At 43.0% G+C, this 18,315-nt stretch overlaps 1 protein-coding gene across 1 annotated transcript in view; it reads right to left on the bottom strand.

Moving 5' to 3' along the window:
* Positions 1-463: 463 nt before the first annotated feature.
* Positions 464-18,315, bottom strand: part of IGFBP3 (insulin like growth factor binding protein 3) — a 119,711-nt gene continuing 101,859 nt past the window's right edge. Inside the window, exon 5 of the mRNA XM_077269392.1 lies at positions 464-1,293. Coding sequence (XP_077125507.1) covers positions 1,168-1,293 — 126 coding nt within the window. The 3' untranslated portion in view covers positions 464-1,167. The remainder of the gene's footprint in view (positions 1,294-18,315) is intronic.

The raw sequence follows: 18,315 nt of genomic DNA, 5'->3' as shown, positions 1-18,315 counted from the left end.
GGTTGGCAACTTTTTTTTTTTTTTTACACCTCAGCACTTGAAGACTGGCTCTGTAACTTTACGGTGTCTGCTACTTTGTGGCAACAAAGCTGTGGTTACTAGTCAATTCCAACAACTAGTTTTCAATAATTCAATCTATACTTGAGTAAATATTTCGGATGGAAGATATTTCACAAATCGACTTGTATTTAATTGCAACAACACCATCCTTGAATTTAGTGAGCGCTTTAGAACAGCCCAGTCTTTCACAAATGTTAGTAAAGGCAGACTACATAACCATGTGCTTTGATTTTATACACCTGTGGCAATGGGCCTGAATGAAAAACATAAATTCAGTGATTGTGAGGTGCCTCAATACTTACGTCTATGTAGTGTATACAAGGACTATTGCATGGTACACAGTGACATTGCAGAGCCCTGTGTCCAAATAAAGTTGCAGCAAACCCTCAAATCTTTGTTCACTCTTTCTGTATAGGGTTTTGTTCAATCCCATTTTACTGTAAATGAGTTACGCATTTTCATTGCACATTGAGAACTACTCAGTCAAAATATTATTTCAAGTAATATTTATATAGCGTTGCATCAGTTTAAGTTCACGATGACTGTAAATAAAGAGGCTTAGTGGATCAATAAAGTATAATTTATGTTTAAATAAAGTTTATATAAAAATATATTAAATACAGACTAACAATATTCATAATATATTTAGAAAGAAAATAGCAAATCCTCAAAAGGGGAAAAAAATACCCGTGCAGATAAATTTCACAAAAAGATCTGCTGAAAAGAGTGAACAAAAAAAACAAACAAACAAGAAAAAAAACACAACAACTTAATCAAGGAGATGTAATGATTGCTTGATCTGTTGCAAAACTGAATTGGTCACAGGGGTCTTTTCTCTAAATCCAATGTGAAGTGCTTTGCCCACCTCCAAGGTCACTTTTTTAGATTCAATATTGCAGAATACATAGAAATTCAGAGATAAAGCTGCAAGATTATCAGTGGCAGGTTTCAGCTGTGATGTCCACAATATAGTAAAATATTCAACCTTGATGTTAAGTTTAGATTGCAGCTCCAGTTCAAGTAATATTTTGCGATGTTCTTCTATTCCTTCCAATAGCTTTTCTTTTATTCAGTCCTTTTAGCCAACAATGGACCAATCGGTTAAACTCATTTGCTTTCCATGTTATAGCAGTTGGCGTCTCCCTTGTTATTCACATCATATCCTGGAAGAGGTTGTCCATATTTATCCACACACCAGCAATTTCCTCTTTTTCTGCCTTTTGATGGACGACACTGCAATACAAAATTATGAATACATAAAATAAGTTAAAACTTTGATTCTTATAAATGAATATTAAAAAATAAAAAGTTATCAAACTTCAATCGAATGGTCTTTTTATATTGTGGTCCTCCCCTGTCTGTTTTCCTATTATGGTAGATGGGAAAGTGCTTTGCATGTGGAATTTTTAAAGGCATTTTCTACCTACAACCTCAGTTTCAAATCTCTTATATTTTTTCTGAGTTTGATTCAGAAGGTGGTACTGGAACTCACACACCTAAGCTAAATTTAACCCCTTAGTGACAGAGCCAATTTTTTGAAATTTGACCAGTGTCACTTTATGTGGTAATAACTCTGGAACGCTTCTACAAATTCCAGTGATTTTGAGACTGTTTTTTCATGACACATTATACTTTATGATAATGGTAAATTCAGGTCGATATCTTTTGTGTTTATTTCAAAAAAATCTGAAATTTGAGAAAAATGTTAAAAAATTAGCAATTTTGAGACTTTGAATGATTATCCCTTTAATCCAGATAGTCATACCACAGCAAAACATTAATAAATATAATTTCCCACATGTCTGCTTTACATCAGCACCATTTGTAAAATGTTCTTTTATTTTGTTAGCATTTTAGGAGGTTTAAAAGTGTAGCAGTAATTTTTCATTTTTTCAAGGAAATTTACCAAATTTATTTTTTCTAGGGACTTATCCATGTTTGAAGTGACTTTGGGGGTCCCATATATTGGGAAACCCCCAAAAGTTATACCATTTTAAAAACAGCACCCCCTGACATATTGAAAAACTGCAGTCTGGTAGTTTATTAACCCTTCAGGTGATGTTCAAGAATTAATGCAAAGTGGCAAGACAAAAATGAAAATGTGTATTTCTACCACGTAAATGTCGCTAACTTCTGAACATATTTCTTCATCCGGCAGACTCTCAAAATTTGGTCATGAATTGCCATCGCAAACATTAGGACAACACAATCATGATCTGAGGGCACCGATAGGGATAAAGAGAAAGACCCCACACTCTGTTAACCATTTATATGATGTAGTCACTATTGACAGCAGCATCTAAGGGGTTAAACAGATTTGGACAGTGCAAACACTGATCGTGGCTGATGCAGCAAGTTGTCAGCTATAGTGCACAACCGACAGCTGCTGGATTGTCACCTGTATGGGGATGCTTTTCTCTTATATCTCAGGTCAGTTAAAAGATGTATTTGCGGTCATTAACCCCTTCCCGACCTTTGACGCCACGTAGGCGTCATGAAAGTCGGTGCCAATCCGACCTGTGACGCCTATGTGGCGTCATGGAATGATCGCGTCCCTGCAGATTGGGTGAAAGGGTTAACTCCATTTTCAACCAATCTGCAGGGACAGGGGGAGTGGTACTTCAGCCCAGGGGGTACTTCAGCCCCCCCCCCCCCGTGGCTACGATCGCTCTGATTGGCTGTTGAAAGTGAAACAGCCAATCAGAGCGATTTGTAATATTTCACCTATGAAAATGGTGAAATATTACAATCCAGCTATGGCCGATGCTGCATTATCATCGGCCATGGCTGGAAAACCTAATCTGCCCCCCCCCACCGCCACCGATCACCTCCCCAGTCCTCCTTTCTGCCACGTACTGTAGTCCGCTCCCCTCCGTCCTCCTGTCCACCCCCCCGTGCTCCGATCCCCCCGTGCTCCGTTCTCCCCCCCTCATACTTACCGAGCCTCGCGGTGTCCGTCTGTCTTCTTCATGGGTGCTGCCAGCTTCCAAAATGGCAGTTGCATGCGCAGTGCGCCCGCCGAATCTGCCGGCTGGCAGATTCGTTCCAGGTACATTTTGATCACTGTGATAAAACATATCACAGTGATCAAAATAAAAAAATAGTAAATGAACCCCCCTTTATCACCCCCATAGGTAGGGTTAGGGATAGGGTTAGAACTAGAGTTAGGGTTAGATTAGACTATGTGCACACATGGTGCGGATTTGGCTGTGGATTCGTAGCAGTTTTCCATCAGGTTTACAGTACCATGTAAACCTACTGAAAACCAAATCCGCTGTGCCCATGGTGCAGAAAATACAGCGCGGAAACGCTGTGTTGTATTTTCCGCAGCATGTCAATTCTTTGTGCAGATTCCGTTTTACACCTGCTCCTCAATAGGAATCCGCACAAAAAACACTGGAAGTCCGGGGTAAATGCGCAGGTAAAACGCAGTGCCTTTTACCTGCGGATTTTTCAAAAATGGTGCGGAAAAATCTCACACGAATACGCAATGTGGGCACATAGCCTTATGGTTAGGGTTGGAATTAGGGCTAGGGTTGGAAATAGGGTTAAGATTAGGCTTGTGGTAAGGGTTAGGGGTGTGTTGGGGTTAGGGTTGGGATTAGGGTTAGGGGTGTGTTGGGTTAGGGTTGTGGTTAGGGGTGTGTTGGGGTTAGGGCTATATCTAGAGTTGGGATTAGGATTACGTGTGTGTTGGGGTTAGTGTTGAAGTTAGAATTGAGGGGTTTCCACTGTTTAGGCACATCAGGGGTCTCCAAACGCAACATGGCGCCACCAATGATTCCAGCCAATCTTGCGTACAAAAAGTTAAATGGTGCTCCCTCCCTTCCGAGCCCAGCCGTGCGCCCAAACAGTGGTTTACCCCCACATATGGGGTACCAGCACACTCAGGACAAACTGGGCAACAATTATTGGGGTCCAATTTTTCCTGTTACCCTTGAGAAAATAAAAAATTGCTTGCTAAAACAATTTTAGAGGAATGAAAAATTATTTTTTATTTTCACGGCTCTGCGTTATAAACTTCTGTGAAGCACTTGGGGGTTCAAAGTGCTCACCACACATCTAGATAAGTTCCTTAAGTGGTCTAGTTTCCAAAATGGGGTCAATTGTGGGAGGTTTCTACTCTTTAGGCACATCAGGGGCTCTGCAAATGCAACGTGACACCCGCAGACCATTCCATCAAAATCTGCATTTCAAAACGTCACTGCTTCCCTTCTGAGCCCCGGCATGTGCCCAAACAGTGGCTTACCCCCACATATGGGGTACCGGCATACTCAGGACAAACTGGACAACAACTATTGGGGTCCAATTTCTCCTGTTACTCTTGCGAAAATAAAAAATTGCTTGCTAAAACAATTTTTGAGGAATGAAAAATTATTTTTTATTTTCACGGCTGTGTTGTAAACTTCTATGAAGCACTTGGGGGTTCTAAGTGCTCACTACACATCTAGATAATTTCCTTGGGGGGTCTAGTTTCCAAAATGGGGTCACTTGTGGGGGGTATCTATTGTTTAGGCACATCAGGGGCTCTGCAAACGAAACATGATGCCCGCAGACCATTCCATCAAAGTCTGCATTCATAAAACGTCACTACTTCCCTTCCGAGCCCCGGCATGTGCCCAAACAGTGGTTTACCCCCACATATGGGGTATCAACGTACTCAGGAGAAACTGGACAACAAAACTTGGGGTCAAATTTCTCCTGTTACCCTTGGGAAAATTAAAAAATTCTGGGCTAATAAAATATTTTTGAGGAAAGAAAACATTTATTATTTTCACCGCTCTGCGTTATAAACTTCTGTGAAGCACTTGGGGGTTCAAAGTGCTCACCACACATCTAGATTAGTTCCTTGGGGGGTCTAGTTTCCAAAATGGGGTCACTTGTGGGGGAGCTCCAATGTTTAGGCACACAGGGGCTCTCCAAACGCGACATGGTGTCCGCTAACGATTGGAGCTAATTTTCTATTAAAAAAGCCAAATGGCATGCCTTCCCTTCCGAGCCCTGCCATGCGCCCAAACAGTGGTTTACCCCCACATATGGGGTATCATTGTACTCAGGACAAACTGGACAAACAACATTTGGGGTCCAATTTCTCCTGTTACCCTTGGGAAATTAGAAAATTCTGGGCTAAAAATCATTTTTGAGGAAAGAAAAAATATTTTTTATTTTCACGGCTCTGCGTTATAAACTTCTGTGAAGCACCTGGGGGTTTAAAGTGCTCACTATGCTTCTGGATAAGTTCCATGGGGGGTCTAGTTTCCAAAATGGAGTCACTTGTGGGGGAGCTCCAATGTTTAGGCACACGGGGGCTCTCCAAACGCAACATGGTGTCCGCTAAAGATTGGAGCCAATTTTTCATTCAAAAAGTCAAATGGCGCTCCTTCCCTTCCGAGCCCTGCCGTGCGCCCAAATAGTGGTTTACCCCCACATATGAGGTATCAGCGTGCTCAGGACAAATTGGACAACAACGTTCGTGGTCCAGTTTCTCCTTTTACCCTTGGGAAAATAAAAAAAATGTTGCTAAAAATCATTTTTGTGACTAAAAAGTTAAATGTTCATTTTTTCCTTCCATGTTGCTTCTGTGAAACACCTGAAGGGTTAATAAACTTCTTGAATGTGGTTTTCAGCACCTTGAGGGGTGCAGTTTTTAGAATGGTGTCACTTTTGGGTATTTTCAGCGATATAGAACCCTCAAACTGACTTCAAATGTGAGGTGGTCCCTAAAAAAAAAATGGTTTTGTAAATTTTGTTGTAAAAATGAGAAATCACTGATCAAATTTTAACCCTTATATCTTCCTAGCAAAAAAAAAAAAAATTGTTTCCAAAATTGTGCTGATGTAAAGTAGACATGTGGGAAATGTTATTTATTAACTATTTTGTGTCACATAACTCTCTGGTTTAACAGAATAAAAATTCATAATGTGAAAATTGCAAAATTTTCAAAATTTTCGCCAAATTTCCGTTTTTTTCATAAATAAATGCAGAAATTATCGACCTAAATTTACCACTAACATGAAGACCAATATGTCACAAAAAACATTCTCAGAACCGCTAGGATCCGTTGAAGCGTTCCTGAGTTATTACCTCATAAAGGGACACTGGTCAGAATTGCAAAAAACGGCCAGGTCATTAAGGTCAAAATAGGCTGGGTCATGAAGGGGTTAAGGGGTTAAAGAGGTAGTATTCCCAAGTTATTAAAACACTTTAATAAGTTTGATAGCATGAAAATAAATTTGAAATGGACTTGTTTTTTCTATCTGCTGTCATTCTCCTGCAATGAGAGCTGTTATCTTTCCTAGTGTACAGCCGGTTTTCACGGAGTTTGGCAATTAATACCTGACCAGACACTTTTCAAAAGTACACAGGAGTGGGGGGCGTGGCCAGCAGCCAAGAGAGCAGGACGTGCTTTTCTGAGCTCCCTGGGCTGTGGTGGCAATCCACTGATCCATCGGCACTTTAGAGGCCCATCCAAGCTGCAAACAACAGCAGTACATAGCCCCCGGGCCACAGAAACATAATCGGGCTGCGGCGGTGAGAGAGGTAGACCGGAGCCGCGGCGCTAGATTGAGGCCTACAGCCAGGCCTGAAGCCTGCGAGGCCTGAGAGACGTCAGTGGGGCCCACCCCCGGCCGGAAAGCTTGGGACGCCTCCCCGTTTTGCGGAAGCTGCCTGGATTGCGATTCCCTTAGAGACTCACCCCGGCCAGCCGCATCGGAGGGACCCCCGCCGCCGAGGCCAGGTCGCTGCCGGAGACCGCCACTCTGTGTGTGCCGCGGCGGCACCACAAGATTGTGACCTGCTCGGCCCCTTCCCGCTCCCTGGAGACGACGTTGCGGTCCCCCAGCTCGCGCCGCTGGGGCAAAGGCCCTCACTGGACTGAGCCGCTCGCACCCCCACGTGCTCCCCTCTGTGGCCTGGGCCCTGCGGAGATTGCTGCTGCCGCTGGGTAGCCCACGCTAGAGGCCGGATCCCCCAGGTGGCACACGGCCGTCAGCTCCGGATTTGCAGACACGGTGCGGCAGGACCCCTGGGGCTGCTGAACTGAACATCTTTGCCAGGCTGGACCCAGCACCTCCCGGCGGACGGCAGACCCATCGGCACCAGACAGTGAAGGTGAGAAACGGTGGCTGTACCTCTCCCCCCTGCCTGGGCTTCCTGTGGGGAGAGTGGGATCTGGAGACAAAAGAGCTGTCATCCTCCATGTCTATGGACACACAGCTCGTGAGAATCAGGAATCTATGCAGCGGCCTGGCTCCCACAGTAAGCACCCTGCGCCATCATCCACACGACCTATTTACCCTTCACCATTGGCTCTAATGCAACACTTGCCTACAAAATACTCCGTAATTGTTGCAATGCCCTAACCTCCCCCTCATACAACTGCTAGGGGATTAAGCGCAGTATGTTATGTCCTAGACTATATTCTCTTTAACACAGAATATTCATCACGGGGATCTACCTTCACCTAAATTCTAAACGCCCTCATGCCTAAAGCGCGTAGAACCAATTCAAAACAACCTAGCAACAGGTTTGCCGCACTAACAGACTTGGACGCTGACATGTCTTGTGGTCCATTTTCCCAGTCGGAGTCCTCCAACTCCTCCATGCCAGACGGTGCAGACTCTGAGATGATTCCGGCCTCCACTACTAAAACCCCAAACACCTCCACCCTGGACCAAACGGCTCTACTGTCGCAATTCCAATCTATCTTGCAATCCGAATTGCTCAAGATGTCGGACAAGTTGACTAAGGACCTAACAAAAGAGATCAGGGAACTAGGTTCCCGCACCTCCGACCTCGAAGATAAAATGGACTCAACCCTTGCAACTATTGCAACCCAAGAAAAGGATATAGAAATGCTACAGGATGAGATCCTTAACTTAAACAGCAAGCTAGAAGACTCCGAAAACCGTGACCGTAGGAGCAATATTAGGATCAGGGGAATACCGGAAACGGTCACCGACCTCCAGTCCACAGCGACAGCTCTGTTTCAAGAACTACTACCGGGGATCTCCATCGAGCGATTAGAAATGGATCGCATCCACAGAGCCTTGAGTAGACGTAAAGCAGATGGTCCGCCGCGAGACATCATTCTTAAAATGCACTTTTACAAAACTAAAGAACAGCTCCTGCAAGCGGCAAGAAAATCTTCGCAGCTATCATTTCAAGGTCACCAATACGAGCTGTTCTCAGACCTGGCCCCTACCACTATCGCCAAGCGACGAGCTATGAAACCATATTTGGAGGTTCTACGTTCTAATAATATTAAATACCGCTGGGGATTCCCCTTTAAACTGATATTCTCCCATCTTGATATGACCCACACGGTCCTCTCCCCAGAAGGAGCGAGTCGTTGCTTGACCAAACTACAACTCATGGACGCCTCTTCACCCCCCTCGCATACCTCCTCACAGCCTCGGCGAGAGAGTCGCCAATCTCGACCACGAGCTCCACCTGATCCCCCATGATGTACACTGCAAACGCTGGCTCCGTACTGGGCCTTTGATGTCTTACAGGCAACTCTGCCTGACACTCCTACAGTCCCAAGACGACATGGCTACATATGTTTTTCAGTTTATTTTCGCAGGTGTTTTTGAATAGCTGAACTCTATCACTCCCTCACCGGACACCGCTGCGCCTTTAACGTCTAGTGAAACCCTGGACTGGAGTGATTCTACCTTCGGACTTGATCTTCACTGCAAACACGTGAATATGTTCAACCCATACGCTAATATAGTGTGTATTTGATGTTGTGTTTTTTTGTTTTTTTTTTTCTCTCTCTCTTTCTTCTTTCTCTTTTTCACCTATTGTTTGTTAAACCCTAGCGACGGGTTACATACATTTTATTATATCGCAATGTTTCAAATGCAACATACAGTCATACAACGGCTTTAGTTAATTATACTAGTGGGCGCAGTTGTTATCCTTAGTAACCCGTCTTAGGCCCTCAAGTTACCAGTCGCTACAATAGGTTGATAAGATACAACTTCGTTGAACATCACCCCGAAAGTTGAGTAAGACCCCCCAGTTCGACCCTATTGCATACTTGACTACATTCCCGTATTCCGTATTCCGTTATGATAATATAAGGTTTTTTTTTCCGTTACTGCGCTACCCCTAGCAGACCTTAATGACCCCACAGTGTCATCACACACTGCCGCTCAGCACATAGTGCTTAGCCAACACTACAGTCACCCCTCCCCCCTCAATAAGTTTTCTCACCCTACTTACACTATAAACACCTTTCAATCTACCCTATTTCCAAACCCAATCACTCACCCGGGCCCACACTATTTGCTCAGTCCAATCTGTAACACCCCCGTTACTCCAACTGATAAATCACATTCAGTGAGACCCATAAGCGAATTATACAACCCTCTAAAATGCCACTCAAAATCATATCACACAATGTGAGGGGACTTAACTCCCCACATAAGCGCACCAAAGCCTTCCGCTACTACAGATCCCAGCAGGCAGATGTGGTATGCCTTCAAGAAACGCACTTCTCAACTAATTCTTGCCCTAGATTTTTGTCCGCTTCTTACCCACTTTTCTACACAGCAAATGCTCTAAATAAAACTAAAGGCGTAGCCATCTGCTTCAAAAAATCTGTCCCGTTTGTTTTTAAGTCCTTAGTGGCTGATAAAGAGGGTCGATATATCATGGTGACGGGTACAATAACTGACGAATTGGTGACCTTTGTTTCCTACTACGACCCACCAAGCCGCCTTCTTTTCCCAGTTATTAGAATTGATTTCAGAGCACGCCCAAGGCACCACAATTTTATGCGGAGATTCCAATTGTGTACTTAAAGCGAGCCTAGACAAATCTCTAAGCCCACACTCATCTACTCCTCCACCACCGTACCCGTCGGCGGACTCAACCGCCCTCAATAAACTTCTTTCCCAGTACCACTGGATAGACCTATGGAGAGAACTTCACCCCACAGAAAAAGACTTCACCTTTTTCTCTACACGTCATCTAGTTTACACCAGAATTGATCATATTCTGGTTCATCCTTCCTTTATCCCAAATGTATCAAACATCTCAATTCAATCTACTCCCTGGTCGGATCACTCCCCAAATCTAATAACATGCTCAACACTCCACCCGCGGCCCCGCTCATTCAACTGGACCCTTAATGATTCACTGCTCTCCTACCCTGAAATCGCCCAAAAACTGAAAAGTCATATCGACGAATATTTTTCTTTGAATGAACAATCAGCCTCTTCGCCGATCTCCTTATGGGAGGCACACAAAGCAGTGCTTAGGGGTTTCTGTATCCAGGAGGCCTCTCGCAGGAAAAAAGATAGAAATGCAAAAATAATCGATTTGGAGAGCAGGGTGTCAGCTTTAGAATCTCAGATGAAATCCACACCATCACCCACCACGTATCGGGACCTCCTTCATGCCCAGACAGATTTAGACCTACACCTCTCCGAGAACGCCGACCGTGCTATACGTTGGTCACAGCAACGCTTCTACGCCCTTAATAACAAAAATAACTCTAACCTCGCTCGCCGCCTAAAATGCAATCCTCTACCTAGGCCCCCAATACGTTTGCGCACCTCCACAGGTATTACAACTAACCCGCAGCAAATTATTTATGTTTTCCAACAAAAACTAAAACAGTTGTATAACGCCCCATCCACCGCAAATATGGAAGCCGTGGAGAACTTTTTAGACTCTGTCCCCCTTCCAGCCCTTAGCCCAGATATGGTCGAACTTCTTGACCAAGTCATAACCCCAAACGAAATAGAGACAGTTATTAAAAATCTGAAGATTAACAAAAAACCAGGCCCCGACGGGTTCACAGCCCTTTACTACAAAAAATATGCCCCTGCGCTGACCCCACACCTCACTAATTACTTCAATTCCCTGAGAGATGGTAACAAACCATGCACAGCCTCATTAATGGCTGCAATATCTATGATCCCTAAGCCCAATTCAGACCACTCACTTTGGTCCAATTACAGACCAATATCTTTAGTTAATATAGACATAAAAATTCTGGCTAAAATCCTAGCCCAAAGGTTGAATTTGGGCTTGGGTGCATTAATACACAAAGATCAAGTAGGCTTCGTTCCGCGCCGACAGGCTTCAGACAACATACGAAGAGTATCTCACTTGCTACATCTCTGTAAGCGCCGCGGCATATCAAGCATGTTATTGTCTTTAGACATTAAAAAAGCCTTTGACTCTGTGTCATGGCCTTACTTGTTTGCGGTGCTGCAGAGATGGAAGTTTCCTGACCACTTCCTCTCCTGGATCCACGCTCTCTATAGCTCCCCTTCCGCCTACGTGCGCTACAGCGGCTTCTCCTCTACACTCTTCCCAATAAACAGAGGTACCCGGCAAGGTTGTCCCCTCTCGCCCCTATTGTTCCTCCTAGCGTTTGAACCACTGGCTATCCAGATGCGCCTCAATTCCCAAATACAAGGCGTAGAGGTGGCAACAATCCCACACAAGCTATTTATGTTTGCGGATGATATTTTACTCCTTCTATCGTCCCCTCAGACGTCCTTACCGGCCCTTCTCCAAACCTTGCAAGATTTCGAATCTATATCTGGTCTGCAAGTAAACGCTGCCAAATCTTACGCAATGAACGTATCCCTTCCGCAATCAACTATAACACAGCTCCAAACAGATTTTCCATACCAGTGGGTTACTAAGCATTTGGATTATTTAGGAGTAAAACTGACGGCTAATCTAGACTCCCTCTACACAGCCAATTATCCGCCTATGCTCCGTAAACTTCGCTTTCTGCTCCAATCTTGGGAGAAGTTACACCTCTCATGGCTAGGTCGAGTGCGTGCCTTGAAAATGTCGATTCTCCCCAAGCTACTCTACCTTTTCCGCGTCCTGCCAATCCATATCCCCTCGTACTTCCTTAAAATGGCCCAAAGATCAATAGATACTTTCGTTTGGAGAGGAGGTCTCCCCAGAGTAAATAAAACCACCCTCTACCGCCATCGCCTGAATGGGGGATTGGGAGTTCCCAACCTTTCTAAGTATTACCGCGCCGCCCAGCTGGGCCAACTGGCCCTATACCACGCCTACACTGAACCTCCATTATGGCTATCCTTAGAGGCATCCGAGTTACAACCCGTCACCATAGATACAATTCTATGGATTCTCTCAACTCAACGCAAACATATCTCGAACCCCATTACACGACACTCTTTAGCAATCTGGGACTCGCATAAATATTCCTCAAAGCTAATTTCACCCTTTTTGCCCCTTGCACCATTATGGAATAACATCCTATTTCCCCCTGGCATGGGACCCCTTAGACACTTCCAAAAGTGGGTTGAAGTCGGGATAACTAGAGTTCATCATCTCTTCAATGTCGACGGGATTATCCCGTTCCCAGCCCTTCAAGAAAAACACGGTTTCCCCCCTGGAGAGATATTTAGATATTTACAACTTAAAAATTTTGTCATCTCTTTATTGAAAAACTCAACCCCTCCATATACCTTTACCCCATTCGAACAAAGGTGTCGTCAAAGCCCCCACGCCTCGGGAACTATATCCCTCCTTTACTCACTATTAAACTCACCTTCACATAGAAACTGTTTGAAATACACCTCTCGCTGGGAGTCCGATATTGGCTCCACCCTGTCCGACTCGGAATGGTCCCAAATTTGGTCCTCCTCCACTGGAGGGATACTAAACACCCTCATGTTGGAAACCAACTATAAAGTGCTGACCCGCTGGTACCTGACCCCAGCTAGAGTGGCCAAGGCAGTTGCCAACTACTCCCCAAATTGTTTTAGAGGTTGCAACTCTACTGGAGACATGTTCCATATCTGGTGGCTATGCCCAGTTGTCAGGAGATTATGGATCAGAATCTATCACTTGGTGTTCTCTGTCACAAACATAAATCTTAGAAAAAACCCTTGGGAGGCCCTACTCAATAAACGAATCCCCAACATTCCAAAACACACTCAGGCCCTAATATCATTTATATTTTTAGCAACCAAACAAACGATAGCTCTGGCTTGGAAAAAAATCAACCATAGACTTTTCTGTAGTTAAATCACGCCTCTCCTGGTACATGGTTAATGAAAAGCTGTCTGCCATTCTAATGGACAAAGTGGGCAAGTTCGAGAAAGTATGGCTCCCCTGGGCGGAATACGCTAGCCACACTCCCTTTGCCGTACCCGCATTTTATTCAACTAATGTTGAACCTTCGGACTCTGAATAACTTTTCGCAACTATCGCGTATATAGTGATTTTACCCCCGGGCCCCCCTTTTTCCCCTACCTCCCCCAACCCCCTCCCCTACTTTTCTCTTTTCCCCTCGCTTTCCTTGCTCCCTCCTCCCCCTACCCCTTATTGTTGTTAGTATATAGGAATGCATGTTACTCATTTACAAGCATTTGTGCATAAATTATGTTCACAGTTTTGCAATGTAATTAACTAATGCACCATGTGTAAATGTAAAATTTCAATAAAAATTTATTGTTGAAAAAAAAAAAAAAGTACACAGGAGTTACATTCAACGGTGTAACTAAAGTTCAATGAGCCTCCATGCAAAATTTGGACCTGGGCCACAACCTGCATGTTTGTCAGATAGTCATGGTCAAAACTGTTGGCACCCGTGAAGATGTTCAAGAAAATTATTGCAATTACTCATGTTTAATTCCTTTGAGTGTATTTGAACAATAAAAAAAGTGTAAAATTGGACATAATTTTGTCCAGCCCATTTTTAGGGTTTAGTGTAAAATTTTATCACCCTCAACTTAATATCTGGTTGCACAACCTTTGGAACAACTGCAATCAATTGCTTCCTAAAACAAATCAACAAGCTTCTTACATTTATCAACTGGAGTTTTGGACCACTCTTCCTTTATAAACTGCTCCAGGTCTCTCATATTTGAAGGTTGCATTTTCCCCAGGTATTCAATGAGATTTAGATCCAGACTCATTCCTGGCCACTTCAGAACTATTCAGTGCTTTGTTTACATCCATTTCTGGGTGCTACTTGTTTGGGGTCATTGTCCTGCTGGAAGACCCATTACCTGGGACACAAACCCAGCTTTCTAACACTGGGTACTACATTGCAACCCAAAATCCTTTGGTAGTCTTCAGATTTCATGAAGCCTTGCACACAGTCAAGGCACCTAGTGCCAGAGGCAGCAAAAGCACCCCAAAACATCTTAGTGCTTACAGTTAAATATAGTGGAGGTTCAGTGTTCTTTTCTTTGTAGGTCGCATTCTGTTTTCGGTAAACAGTAGAATGATATGCTTTATCAAAAAGCTCTATCTTGACGTCATCTGCCCACAAGATGCTTTTCTAGAAGGAATTTGGCTTACTCACATACATTTTAGAAATCTACAATCTAGCTTTTTATGTCTTTGTCGGCAGTGGGGTCCTTCTGGGTCTCTTCCCATAGTGTTTAATTTAATTCAAATGTTGACTTTTTGCGCTGACTGTGTTGCACCCTGATCTGGCAAGACAGCTTGCATTTCTTTGAAACTTGATTGGGGCTACTTATTTACCATCCAGACTATCCTGCGTTGAAACCCATCAATTTTTATCTGCCGTACATATCCAGGGAGATTAGCTACAGTGCCATGGTTTATAAACTTCTTGATTATGTTGTGCACAGTGGACAAAGTAACATCAAGATCTCTGAAGATGGACTTGTAACCTGGAATTTGTTGATATATAACTTTAGTACTCAAATCCCAAGATAGTTTTCTTCTCCTTTTTCTGTTCTCCATGCTTAGCGTGGCACACACAGACATAATGCAAAGACTGAGTCAACTTTTTTTTATCTGGATTCAGGTGTGATTTTCATATGCCCACACCTGTTATTTGCTACAGGCGAGTTTGAATGAACATCACAAGCTTGAAATAAAGTTGTTTACACACAATTTTGCAAAGGTGACAACAATTCTGTCTGGGACATTTTTGGAGTTTGTGTGAAATTATGTCCAATTTGTCTTTTTTCCTGTGTGTTCTAATACACACAAAAGGAAACAAACAAGTGCATAACAAAACGTGCAATTGCAATACTTTTCTTGGAGAAATACTTCATTTTCTGGATTAACTTCAAGGGTGCCAACACTTTTGGCCATGACTGCACATGGCTCTGTAGCATTCTAGATCCTATGAAGACATGCATGTAATAATGTCCTCTGTTTCATTTCAACATTTGTTGGACAAGAACAAATGATTCTTACCTTCCCTTGCGATGTGTAGAATCCTCTGCCATAACCGATGCACAAGCTGGCAGCTGACTTTGGCGTGCCAGCCACAGGCAGCACATGATGTCACTGCTATGTGCAGCCTATGGTGGGCAAGCAGACATCAGCTTCTGGCCTCTGATGGCTGGTGGTGTGTATTTCGCTGCAGGGAAGCGGCAGGTCTCTGCACTGCAATACTTTTCATATGAATATGCATCTAAGGATGCACATCCAGGTGAAAGACACAGGTGTTGGTGGAAACCCTCCCTCTCTGGCTCGGTTGCACCCTCTGAGATCGTGATTGGTTTACATTCCAGGAGAAGGAATGGTTCATGTATGCTGCTGGAATGCATTTTTTCTTGTAATAGGTAGTTTTTTATGACAACTTCCTAATCTAACATGAGTTATTTATTTTGTCGGCAGGTGAGTTAAGTGGGACGTGGTTTAAATAGCGAAGCAGCACTTGTTCCCCAGAATGCTATGACTAGGGATATGTAATATCACAAAAAGTCAGATCTTTTTTTATATAATTCATTAAATAAATCAGATCCATTTTAAAAGGACAGAGATTATAGACAGTGCCAGCCTATTTCACAGTGGACTTACTGCCTTTGCTCCTGGAACCAAGCACCAGACGATCAATACTTGCAGGTGTGGCGAGCTGTAACTTTTTTTCACACCCTTTAAAGTTACAATGTTTTAGTACAGGAATACCACTGTAACTGTAAAATATGGATACTAGTGGACGCATACCAGATAGTTAAAATAGGAATGATTTCATGGTTCATGATTTATTGCCAACATTTTTTGTCAAGAGGAAAATAGCACATATTGTCCATGCTAAGTAAACTTACACCCAAGTTAGATGCCAAGCATGCAGCCAAAAAGGTCAGCATGTCTCCCGGATTTAAAATGCAATGTCTGTTTAGTGCCAAAGAAAAAGAAAAACATTTAGCGCTTTTTTTAAAGTAAATAAATGTTAAAATGAACTGTCTCAGTCACAAATTTCCCCACAGGTATGGACAGCGCAATGGACCTTACTAAGTAAATGCTACAGCATTTCCACAACAAATAAGGCATGCTGCAGAAGTGAAAATCCACGGTATGCCTAGAATGCTTTGCCGGCAGTTAATTGGGTTTGCCAAAACAGTATTCACTTTCATTGTGCTGCAACAAATACGCAACGGGTGAACTCAGTCTAATAAGATTTGATAAAGGAAAAAAAAAAACTCACCCTGTAAAAAACAACCCCTCATGACTCAGCAGAAAAATAGCTCTTTTTTTTTCTTTTATTAAAAAAATATATAAATACATTTTGACTAGCCATACTTTCAGGGTTAAAGTAGCAAAACCTTAAGAAAAAAAAAAATATACTGTATATATAACGATAAAGATGGATGTGTTATATCTTTACCATACGGTAAGTGGCATAAAGGAAAAACAAAAAATAAGAGCAGTTCTTGAGCTGTTTCCTTGGACTGAGCAGTCAGAGAGAAGGGAGGGAACTGTGATATGTCAGATTTTTACCGCACTTGGACTGTAGTGAGAAAAAAAAAAATTTGTGTTGGATTTCTTAGATGAAGAGAAAGCTGTCATGTATGTGCACCATCTCTAAGACTCAATTCTACCGTGGTCTACACCGAGTCCAAGGCCCTGATTCATGAAGGCATTTTCAACAGAATGGTGGCATGGAATAACAGGAAAAATCCTGTGATCTTTGGTATTTTAACCCCTGTCCTGGCTAACGTTCCAAAAATAGGCAGGTTGGGGCATAGCCAATCCTGCCTGTTTAACCCCTTAATGTCAAATGATGGATATATCCGACATTGGACGCCTCCCTCTGTTTGGGGTGGGCTCCGGTGGTGAGCCTGCACCTTTTTCAGCCCATGAGAGCTGATCTGATCAGCTGTCACGTGCCTCTAACAACCGCGGGTGGAATCGCAATCCACCCACAGCTGTTAACATGTTAAATGCTGCTGTCAAACTGTGACAGCAGCATTTAACATGCACGTGCAGGAAGAGCATCGTTAACCCCGCTCATCGGCGCATGTGTCAAATGACCACGAGTCACCGATGGGTTGTCATGACAATCCGGGGTTTGCAGGAGACCCCTTTGGTTGTCATTGTCAGATCACTATGAGTGCGGCCCAGCGGTCGACGCTCATAGCAAGTGAGCATTTCTGCTACATAGAGCAGGGCTGTAGCACAAGCGATTGGATGATCGCAGCTTCTAGTCTCCCATGGAGACTATTGAAGCAAGTAAAAAAAAAAGTAATTTAAAAATATAAAAAAAATTAAAGGTCAAGTTACCCCCCATTCAACCCATACAAAATAAAACTAATTTAAAAAAAAACAAAAAACACACATTTGATATCACCGCGTTCAAAATCGCCCTATCAATATATGAAAAGAATTAATCCGATCGGCAAACGTCGTAGCGAGAAAAAAATGAAAATCAAACCACCAGATTTCCTTTTTTTTGTTCGCTGCAACATTGAAATAAAATGCAATAACAGGCAATCAAAACATCATATCTATACCAAAATTGTATCAATAGAAAGTCAGATCTTCGTGCAAAAAATAAGCCCTTACCCGGCCCTAGAGCCTGTAAAATTGAGACGCTACGGGTCTCGGAAAATGGCAATTTTTTTTTTTTTTTACAAACTTTGGATTTTTTTTTCACTACTTAAATAAAAAAGAACCTACACATATTTGGTATCTATGAACCCGTAATGACCTGGAGAACCATATTGGAATGTCAGTTTTAGCATTTAGTGAACATGGTTAAAAAAAAAAATCCAAAATACAATTAAGAACGTGCACTTTTTTTTCAGTTTCACCGCACACTGATTTTTTTCCCCCATTTTCCAGTACACTGTATGGTACAAATCAATGGTGCGGTTCAAAAGTACAACTTGTCCCACAAAAAACAAGCCCTCACATGGCCACACTCACGTAAGAATAACAAAGTTATAGCTCTGGGAAGAAGGCGAGCAAAAAATGGAAACGCAAAATCAGAAATACCCCTGGTCCTTAAAGAGTTAATCCATGAATAGCTAT

This window comes from Ranitomeya variabilis, chromosome 6 (assembly GCF_051348905.1).
Source record: "Ranitomeya variabilis isolate aRanVar5 chromosome 6, aRanVar5.hap1, whole genome shotgun sequence".
NCBI lineage: Eukaryota > Metazoa > Chordata > Amphibia > Anura > Dendrobatidae > Ranitomeya > Ranitomeya variabilis.
The sequence above is the reverse complement of the archived record's forward strand: the minus strand, read 5'-3'. Positions and strand labels throughout refer to the sequence as shown.